This window comes from Acipenser ruthenus, chromosome 8 (genome assembly GCF_902713425.1).
Source record: "Acipenser ruthenus chromosome 8, fAciRut3.2 maternal haplotype, whole genome shotgun sequence".
In the NCBI taxonomy this organism is placed as follows: domain Eukaryota; kingdom Metazoa; phylum Chordata; class Actinopteri; order Acipenseriformes; family Acipenseridae; genus Acipenser; species Acipenser ruthenus.
Window position 1 is genome coordinate 3,606,674 of NC_081196.1, and position 10,655 is coordinate 3,617,328.

A 10,655-nucleotide genomic window follows, 5' to 3' on the forward strand; every position below is an offset into this window, starting at 1 on the left:
GTTACCTGGGAGATGCGCAGCAATTTGGGCGAAAATTAAGAGTCATGGCACCAGACTTGCAAATATTTGATAAACCGTGGCGTAAATTATTATTATTATTATTATTATTATTATTATTATTATTTTTTAAACAGTCGAGAGACGACACACGCCGACCTTATGACAACCCTTATGGTATATAGCAGCTAACGCATGTTTGAGGTGATTAGTGTTTGTGTTTTTCTTTAGTATAAAGTGTTGTTAAGCAAGCATGAGAATGGTCCAGATGATCAATGTGCAGGTAGGACTCGCACACGTCACGGGAATTCTGCCAATAAACCATCGCATCAATTTCAATTTTATGACGGGCACAAAACCACCTGTATCGAGAAGTGTTTTTTTGAAAAAATCAAATTAAATATTTGCATTCTAGATTGTGTGTGTGTTTTTTTTGTATTTTATTATTATTATTGCTGTCCCGCACAGATATAGTTTCAGAATTCTGTAAAAAGACAATATTTAGCTAAATATTTTTTTATTAAGCATTTCAAGCATTTGAAGAAAATGTCACGGAATGAATATTCATTGTTTATATAATTATATATATATATATATATATATATATATATATATATATATATATATATATATATATATATATATATATATATATATTCGTTGTTATACTGTTGCTATTGTTCAGCGGTCAGGCGTTTATTTGCAGTTGACCTACACGTTGGTATTTTCGCTGTATTTCTCTGTAAGACTTTACGTTCTTAGTAAGGGTCTGTTGAACTTCTTTTATTTTTGGCTTAATATAAACTCAGAGGAACTGAAATTATTTGTTGAATATTTTTATTTTATTTTTCAGTATGCCACTTTTCTGTTTCATACCAAGGAAATCAAGTGAAAACAATGACATTACACCGTTGCCTTTCAAGGTTTTCAAAAACCTTCTATGGCTAATAAGGTCAATAAAGAGCTCAGACATAAATATTTTTCTAGGAACCTATTTTTTTTCCTTCACAAACACAGGTAGTCTACAGAATAACAATTTGACAACACCATATCAAGTGCAATGTTTTTTTTTGTTTTTTTTTTACATTTCAAATATATACACAGCTCTGTTTTGCATTTTTATTTCTTAATTACAATGTTATTTACAGAAATACTAATCAGAGTTTAGTGACTTAAACCAGTCCAAAAAATCTGGCAGTATATTTCCCTTTGGTATAAAAACCTTGCTTGCGATGAATGAAGAAATGAACACTCCTGTGTTACTGAGGTGCACCGCGTTAGCCATCCTTGTAGGGCGGCACAGCCGAATCCATTCCCCAATGTTGAACTCAACCCCCTGCTCATTTTAAAGGGATGTTTGAGTTTAAATTAACGTATTATACTAAATAATGCTTATTCATAACTGGCAATGTACAGATGAAGGTGTTCTTCCACAGTAATACACGGGATGCAATGTTCTTTACAGAACATGACGGTTACACTTATTTTGGTTGGGGATGAAAGTGTTTCCATAACAGGCCCAGACCGAGGAGATGCTCTGGATGCACCCTGCACGCTGTAGAAACACAACGCCTGACTCTTACGAGTCCTTGGATGACTCCTCTGGTGTTTGTGACTTTGCATGTTCCATGAAAGAAGTGAACAGTAACTATCTTTTAATGTTTATATGAAAGAGAAACGCACTATGAACGGAAAGTTCTCCTTTAATGTTTTTTTTTTCATTTTAATGTTCTCTCAGCAACTCGGCACACTGAGTGGGGACGTGGGAATCTAACCCCATGTATTAGTTGCCAGTTTTATTAGTAGTAGTAGTTCAGTAGTAGTAGTATTGTTATTATGTATCTATGTATTTAATTGTGGTCTTGCTCTCGTCACTGTTTAAGGTTCGTGGTTCTCAGCACACCTCTTTCCCGGTATTGTTGGCGGGGAGGATGTTCAGTTGTGTCAGCTGCGCCGAGTGTTCTTTCGCTTTCAGCCTGAGCGCCGCGATGCTGGAGGCCCGTCTGTCTGCCGCCACGGAGGTTGGGTCAGACAGGTTGCCGGGTTGTACCGCGCTCTCCACGGCCGGGGCCTGCTGTCGAAGCAGGGCTGCTGCTGTGGCAGCACTGGTCAGGGGAGCCATGGTGGAGAACAGTCTGTGAGGAACGGGAGAGAGGAATCAGATTCAGCCCGTGTATCAGGTGGAGAGGTTTAGAAATCTTTAAATAGGAGCGTCTTTTAGCGGGGATTGGCGGTTTGTTTTTCATAATCAAACACATTTTGCTTAATATCCTATGTACACTTGGATTGTGCAGAGTATGCTAGCAGGCTACAGTATTTATGTGCATGCAGAGAATAATTATAATGATCCTAACATGCACAAACACTGAAGTCACGGTGCAGCCCAACTATTCAGAGTGTAGTAAACCTGCAATGGAATGCACTATCAGTTAAAGTAGGTGTTTTCACATGGGCGATATTTATAGTGACACATTGCATAGACATATTGTCCAGATCTAACGACTCCCCATGAGCTCCATAACTGTGTGCGACTCACACTCCGTATGCCCGACAATGGGATATACAGTAAAGCAAACAAAGGATCACTGAAACGGCACCAGAGATCAATAAAAGAAAACAATTCACTACAAAAAGAATAAGCCCATTTTTAAATAAAATTAATTCTTGATAAATAATATAGCCCTAATAAAATGACCATCCTAGACGCTTAAACTTGATGAAGCACTGCAGTGTAATAAAAACAATGTCTGTATTGTCCCTGTGCCTGTATTGTCCCTGTGCCTGTATTGTCCCTGTACCTGTATTGTCCAGATGTCTGTATTGTCCCTGTACCTGTATTGTCCAGATGTCTCTACTGTCCCTGTGCCTGTATTGTCCCTGTCAGTCACATTCTAGTTGTACACACATCTGGATTCTAGAAAAGTGCTTATTCTATTATGATGAAACTTGTTTAGGAGTATCAGAAGATGGGAATATAGAGAAACTGTCTGCATGCATGTCACTTACATTTTTAGATGTAACTGCAGTTTGGTGGATGTAAATGGCAATCTACCTTTTTGAGATAATGATAGCTCCGATTTTGTGTTTACAGCTGATGGACAGAGGTGTACATTATTCAACAGAATGCTGTTCAATCTCTCACTGATATATATGAACCAATGCACAGTGAAAGAAAACAAATGGCAATATCAATTCCACATTTTAGGGCTAACACATTTTAATCTTGATGCAGTATTATTCATTATTTTCACATATGTTTAAGATAGCATTGATCAACCAAGAGGTGACCGGGATATGAAAAATAGTTCAATTCTGCTGTTTGCATCTGTGCTGTCATTCTAGATGTTTTACTTTCATTACAGGGAAGGCAAAACGTTTAGTTCATGTTTTTTAAAATGCTGTTTTGTGACAGTAGTAGTTTCTTGAAAAATGTGTTTGCCATAAATGTAAAGAACATTGTTTTGTATTGCTGTAAGGGGCGGTTGTTCCCGTTTATTTGATTGATTGTTTGCTTTTCTGAATAGTATTTGGTGTATGATTAATAGGGTCTACGCAGTATATACAACTGCTGAAAAAGGAACACCAACATGTGCTTGTATTTCAAAGGGAAACTAATCATTTGATAATCTTTTGATAGCAGTTTTAAATATGGAAATCCCATTCTCGTATATTTCATTTGATAATGAGACACAAGGAAGCATACACAGCAGAACTGATTGTTCCTCGTGCCCCTGTATTTGCCGTCTGTATAAAAGGTGGGTGGCAACAGCCCTAATGTCCAGGCTTGCGAGGGAACTGTTTGTAATTGTAATCTCGTGGTTCAATTACAGACTGTTTTACCCCAATAAGGATTGGTATTCATGACTGTTTCTAAAAAAAGGTCTGTGTTTCTGCTCCTGGCACTCTTTTAAGACAGGGAGGGTCCTGGGCTGTTTAGAGGGTTACCTGCCGAAGGAAGGGCTGATGAAGGCGGGGTGTCTGAACATGGCGGCCCCCAGGAAGGTGCTGAGCCCCAGGGGGGCCCCGGTGGGGGGTAGAGCAGAGGCCCCCGAGGGAGGAGGGAGGCCTGGGAAGGCGGCTGCAGCGGCGGCTGCAGCAGCAGCGTTCCAGGCTGACTCAAGGGCGTGGTGGTGGGGAGGGAAGGGGCTGCTGTCCAGGTAGGGGCTCAGGGGGTGGACTGCAGACAGGTGGCCAGGGAACGGCAGTCCAGGGGGGTGGGTCTGCACTCCAGCTTTCTCACGCTTCCTCCACTTGGCTCTGCGGTTCTGAAACCAGACCTGCAAGTCAGACAGAGAGAAGGGATCAGCATTTCTGTGCTCTAGTGACTGTGTCTGTGCTGGCTTCTCAACAATGTGTGATACATTTAAGGACTTAAAAAATTGTGTTTTAATGTTTTTATTCAGAGATTCAACACAATGTGTGTTTACACATGTATTTTATTATTTTTGCTGTCTTGCAGAATAAAACATGAGAACGGTTTCCAGAGATTGGTTCTTTTTTTTCCACAATACATTGTATTTTGTACTTAAAAAATAGAAAAAAACGTGCCCTATTTAAAAAAAAAGATTGTTAATATATATATATATATATATATATATATATATATATATATATATATATATATATATAAATTAAAGTGTATTTATTTATTTATTGTTCTGTATATTTGGGAATAGTTTTATCAGAAAAAAAAAATGTAAAGAAATGTATCACATAAAAATTATTAAATCAACAGATGTGTTTCTCCTACAAAACATCTATTTAAAGCCGACAATATTTAATTAAATTACCATTAGAAATTATTATTGGTAAATGCTAAACTTAAAAACAAGTACGTTCTCATTGCAATGCAACAGGGAAGGAACTGATCGCTATTCTCAAAAATACTGTGGAGGAAAATGCATATAAAATGATACACATTTTGAAATGTTTAAAACTATAGCCTTCATCTCGATTAGCTTGATTCTATTGTTAATAAGCATATGTATTGCTATTAATAATGTGTAAAAGTAACTAATGAATGTAGTCGTAAAATATAAATGCTTGAACTACATCACCCAAGCGTATTTATCTCTTTTTAAATACCTCCGTTATAGTTGATTAAAATAGAGGCTTAAGTTCTTCTAAAGGTGACAAATGCGCGAAAAAGTCATCCTAATTATTCATTCCCGTTCCTTTAAGAGCCCGTAAACCGAACGCTTGCTAATTAAAATCTGTGTACAGCTACCTTAATATAGAAGGGCAGGATCATTACAACAGCCGCAGTGACAAAAGGCGGCGACGGAGAATCTGAAAGGGTGCTAATAACAATTAATACTCTTTAAATTAAATTCTCTCTAAGGGCTGTTCCTTCACGAGGAAAGTTATTTAACTTTCCCACGACTTTCCCTCAATTTCGAAGCCGAAATATACTGCTGTGCTATCACCATCGCCGCTGTCTGACAATTGAACAATGTGTCAACAGAAGAAACAGTTAGATTCTGGGAGGGGTTACAAAAAAAAAAAAAAAAAAACTCGTTACTGTCTTAATGCAAGACGCTGTTCGGTATTAAATGGCCCATATGGAATTTATTAGTCTTTATCACCGCTTCATTGTAACTGTAAAGTGATTCGCTGTGCTTGAAACCCAAACTGACATCTGTTTTATGCTGGCAATCAGGGCTTCCCAGTGTTTATTGTCTCTTTGGTTATGAGTCCCGGGTTGGGAAATGCAGGCCCTGCTCTGATGCAAACACCTTTAATAGCATTCCACTCGCTGACAGAGCCAGGCATCAGATCAATGCGGGGCTATTGCAATCACAAAATGGGAAATCAAATACCATTAGCCAGCACCCCCTCCCTGGCAGGCAATGGGAAATCAAATACAATTTTACTCTCAAACAGCCGTGTTTGCTCTAGCACTAAGTGTGCTTTTATGAATTGCAATTGTTCACTTAATCACACCTAAAATAGCTGTTTTGCATGTAATCGAATTCGACAAGCGGAAATTATGGTTTGCCTATAGAAACGCAATTTAATAAAAGTTAAGAATTAACTCTTAATATAGTGTTCAGTTTTTATTTATTTTTTAAAAGATGTTAGTCATTGTTATGCTCAGTTTTGATTCATAATGAAGGGATAGTTTTAATAGGCCACTTAGTTTTTCCATATGCTGAATAATAATAATAATAATAATAATAATAATAATAATAATAATAATAATAATAATAATCTTCATATGTAGTCCATGTTATTTTATTTTAGTAGGTAACTGGTATTTGTAATATTTTTTAGATAGTTTACATTCACAGATTATTGGAATAAAATTAGAAATAATTTGTTTAAGAAAGGTTTTATTATTATTATTATTATTATTATTATTATTATTATTATTATTATTATTATTATTATTATTATTATTATTGTCGTTGTTGCTTCTAATTTAAAACATGTTTCAGCCCCCCTCCCTGCATGGCGAGCTGGGTCCTTTCAAACGCACTCGCTTTATAGCACGTATCTACATAGCTATGCCCTCAGTGTGAGCATCATACAAGCACAACACCGTTACAGGTATAATTGCTATACCATGGTGTGCTATACCATAATTAAAACGGAAATGCAAACACTTACTTGTACTCTGGCCTCTGTTAAATCCAGTCGCATAGCAAGCTCCTCTCTGAAAAGATGAGCCAGAACACAATGAATAGAAGCATCTGTAAACACATATTAAATACACGCATATGCTTTACTGTAATGCTAAACGCCACACCATTTTACGACAAAGCCGCGTTTCTAATTTCATATTTTGACTATCGACCTATAAAAAAAAATTAAATCTAGACTGAGATTAATTAGATTAATCCTATAGCATATTACACAGGAATCCCGGGTGATGACGTGTATAGAAATCCGCAGTTTTTCCCAGAAACCTCATAGTGGTGTATCCGTTTGAAATAAATATGGTCCAGCCTACACGTTAAAGCTTCATTTTATAATAACCAGTAGCCGAATAGTTATATATCAGAAAATAAAATAAACAGAAACGTGTAATAATAGTGCTCCCTTCTTCAGAATGAAAATCCGGATTTTTTCAAATCTATTGACATTTTGTCTTATCTTAAACGCGCCCCTTAAAACCTGTTTGCTGAGCAGAAATGTGATAAAACTTCTGAGTTGCCACCTGTCGTGCGTTTGATGGAAGGGGGATCGCGTGATTTCTGCTTAAATGCTTGTAAAATTACACTGTGTTTTCGTGATTTTGTTTTAGATAAAAAAAAAAAGTGTCAAAATGTACATTTTTAACGAATAATTGCATTGCAGCGTGTCGCCTACACGCAATAGACGGGTTTATTTAGTTTCTTAAAAGACTAGACGAATAATAAAAGAAACGGTTAGGCAATATTAAATACATAAATGACATAAAATAATACATTAAAGAGCCTTCTCTTACACTCGGTTTGCAAGCCTGAAATACAGTAACTGCATATTTTATATACATATAACGGGCGAAGTCTGATTAATAGAAAACATTGAACACTGAATCAATCAGTGGCCTATTCTAAGAGTTCGAAATGATATCATCATTATTATTATTATTAATAATAATAATAATAATAATAATAATAATAATAATAATAATAATAATAATAATAAAATATACAGAATTCTGCCCTTGCGACTGTTCTATAGTAAATGCCTGAAAGGGAAACCATTTGTTGTTAATAAAATGCGCTCATCAACAATAGAACACCAGAGTTTTTTTAAATGCTTGTTGCAGACGAGTTCTCTGCATGCTAAAATGGTGTAAGCGACCGCTTTTTAATAATATTCAGTTTACAGGCATGGGCTAAAGGTAAGAATGTTTTTCCCCCGGAGAACACACTTTAATTTCTTGCGTATAAATACAAAGCCTACTTTAAGGTATCATATCTGTTAGCAAGAACTTCGGCTAATGACATCTACATAATTGAAATATAACATTGTATGAATTGGTGAGTTCTGGTGTATAATAGTATTTCTGAACTATAGCCTAGTGTAAACACAGAATTGGCACACATTTTCTCAGCAGTCCTTTGGTGATTGTACCTGGTGAAGACGTCAGGGTAGTGTGTTTTCTGAAAAGCTCGCTCCAGCTCTTCCAGCTGGTAACTCGTGAAGGTAGTCCTGTATCGCCTCTGCTTTCTCTTTAGCATCCCTTCTTCAGAGTCACTACCAGCGGACAAACACACGCTGTCCTCCCCATCTTTAACATCCCCCTCGTTCTGAATCCCCTCTCCCCCTTTGGGAGACAGGTCTGCTTCACACGCTTCCTCCTTCACCACCTCCTCCTCGTACTTCAGCGCCTCGACCTCCATCCTCTCTTCGCGATCGCGTTCCGGGCTCTTGTCTCCGAGGCTCTGGCTGAAAGTCGCATTCTCTCGGTAGGACTTGCTGCGGCTGATGCTGACCTGCGGCGCCTGGATGATTTTAAGATTCTCGCAGGTCTGATCCAGGGTTCGAACGATCTCTTCTTTCTCTCCATGCTCGTTAAATCCTCTACTGGAATCCAAGAACTTCCCTCCCTGGCCGTACAGTCTGCGCAACTTGGGAGGCAGGTGGATCTCTGTATCAAAGCAGAGGCTATCTTGAGGGGAATCTAAAAATCAAAAAAAAAAAAAAAAAAAAAAAAATCAGCTGTCTTTCATTATACTTCATATAATCACTAGTGACTGGAGATGATACATGATAACTGCAATAATACAAATAATAATGTATATCTACTGCATACAATCCTAAAATATATCTCTATATTCTATGAGCTGAACGATGGTAAAATATGTACAAATAAATACATAATGTAGGAAATTAATAACCGTTAGCTTTTGCAATACAGTTTTACAGACAATTGTCATTTCTGTTTCTTGGGTTTCTTTATTAATCATATTTAGCACAAAGATCTGTTCATGTTTTAGTTTCAAAATCCATAACTTCAAATTATAATCGCGTGTAAATCTAACAAACAAAGGGTTAGATGTACAGTTATTAGACATGCACTTAAAATGAAATAATTCCAACTTAATAACAATAGCGATAATAATGTGTTCTATGTATTATTTTATTCAATCATAAACACAGGTTTAGGCTATTCTTGCGTGCGCGTAAGATGGGAAGCAGTTTGGGCCTGTCAAACATACGCGATGCTTTTTATATTGAACCGTTAAGCAAACAGCCAATACAAAAATAGAGACAATTTTAAAAACAACCAAGTAATCCCTTTAAATAGGTTCAAGGAACAGGCATTGCGGGAAAGTGATCTTTCAATTCAGAAATATCACCCACTACTGCGTAACAGCTAACCTTATCGCAAACTTCATAGAAAATACACATTTGTTGGCGTATCTTACCAGTGTGCTTTGCTTACAGAAAAGCAGGCATGAAATCAGGCATACATCACATACACCCTACTCTCAATACAAACATAATGCATGCCAGTCTGTGCAGGACCTTACCAAGGTGGGTATACAAAAACACAACCAGTGTGACGACAGCTCCCCGAGCCATTGCTCTAAAGTAAAGGGGTCACCGGGGACGATTGAAGAAGGGTTCCTACCTGTTGCCTTGTCCTGTTCACTGCGGCCGGGCAGTGACTGTAAACTTTGTGTCCCTATCAATCTCATTTTACACGGGCTCCTCCTGCCCAGAATGCTATCTATACAGTACGAGGAGAGCAAAGTGGGCGATTTGCTTTTACACTCTGTTCTCTCAGAAATCTCTTCGTGGTACTGCTTGCTCATGGTGGTGTTGGAGTTTTCTTCTTCTTCAGATTGATCTTTAGGAGTCTCTCTCTCTCTCTCACTGTGGCTTTCGATATGTCCCCCTTACTTCTCCAGTCGCTCCTCCAAACCAGGACATGAATGACATGTGCGCGCTGTGCAGCAACAGCTTTGCTCTAGATTCCCTACTCATCTACGTGTTGTGAGCGTTCTGATTGGCTCCCAGCAAAGCAAAGGGATCTTTATTTTACTTTACCATTGACATTAGACCGAGAAGAAAGCAAAGCTCGGACTGGATTGCTAATGGACTGGACCGTGTTCCTCACCTGTTACCATACCAAACGTGCAAATAAAACTAAAGACGAGCTTCTTAAACTTCATTTTGAAATTGAAATATTCCCAAAATTGTATTCTGTTACCATGACAGGGGAGTCACAGTTTCTGAAGTTTTTATCAATAATCTTCATTCCACGAGCTGCTTTAAATTAGTTCTTATAAATATGTCTTCTTCATATAAATATTTATAAAGTATAGGGCCACCTTTCACCCATTCAGTTTATCAGTAGGAGCGACCTTTTAAAAGCGTGTTTAATGCGGCGATCTGAATATTTGACATCGTTCAACTAAATATTTAGCCACCAATCATACATGCGTTTTTTTATGTAAGATACATGGAATATTTCATTTGGCAACACGTGTGTTTTTTTATTGTGCATCTAAAGTTTTTTTTCAAATAAATAAAACAAACATTACGATGTATTTACATCTGGTGCATAAGATTTAGGCTTAATTCTTAAGCACATGGGCACACGGTGGAGGGTCCACTAATTTACACTAATTGTCGACTCTGTCAAAAAAGCGATGAAAAATACTGACGTGATGGTCAGGTGGGCATCAGTGTGTGTTGGCCACATTCCCACAAGACAC

At 37.5% G+C, this 10,655-nt stretch overlaps 1 protein-coding gene across 1 annotated transcript; it reads right to left on the reverse strand.

Annotated features, from left to right (window-relative positions):
* Positions 1–1,102: 1,102 nt before the first annotated feature.
* On the reverse strand, positions 1,103–9,922 carry LOC117972614 (aristaless-related homeobox protein-like). Its single transcript, XM_059028092.1, has 5 exons — positions 9,566–9,922; positions 8,062–8,611; positions 6,607–6,652; positions 3,943–4,274; positions 1,103–2,132 (listed from the first exon to the last, which is right to left on the reverse strand). The coding sequence occupies exons 1-5, from the start codon at positions 9,747–9,749 to the stop codon at positions 1,892–1,894; spliced, it is 1,353 nt and encodes a 450-aa protein (XP_058884075.1). The 5' UTR covers positions 9,750–9,922; the 3' UTR covers positions 1,103–1,891.
* Positions 9,923–10,655: the final 733 nt, after the last annotated feature.

What these genes read in the sequence shown, in the direction of transcription:
- LOC117972614 (XM_059028092.1), bottom strand. Translation starts at nt 9,749, where the DNA reads ATGAGCAAGCAGTACCACGAAGAGATTTCTGAGAGAACAGAGTGTAAA. An exon ending in TAACAGAGGCCAGAGTACAA is followed by an intron (nt 4,275 to 6,606) that starts GTAAGTGTTTGC and finishes TCTGACTTGCAG; the next exon opens with GTCTGGTTTCAGAACCGCAG. An exon ending in ATCAGCCCTTCCTTCGGCAG is followed by an intron (nt 2,133 to 3,942) that starts GTAACCCTCTAA and finishes CGTTCCTCACAG; the next exon opens with ACTGTTCTCCACCATGGCTC.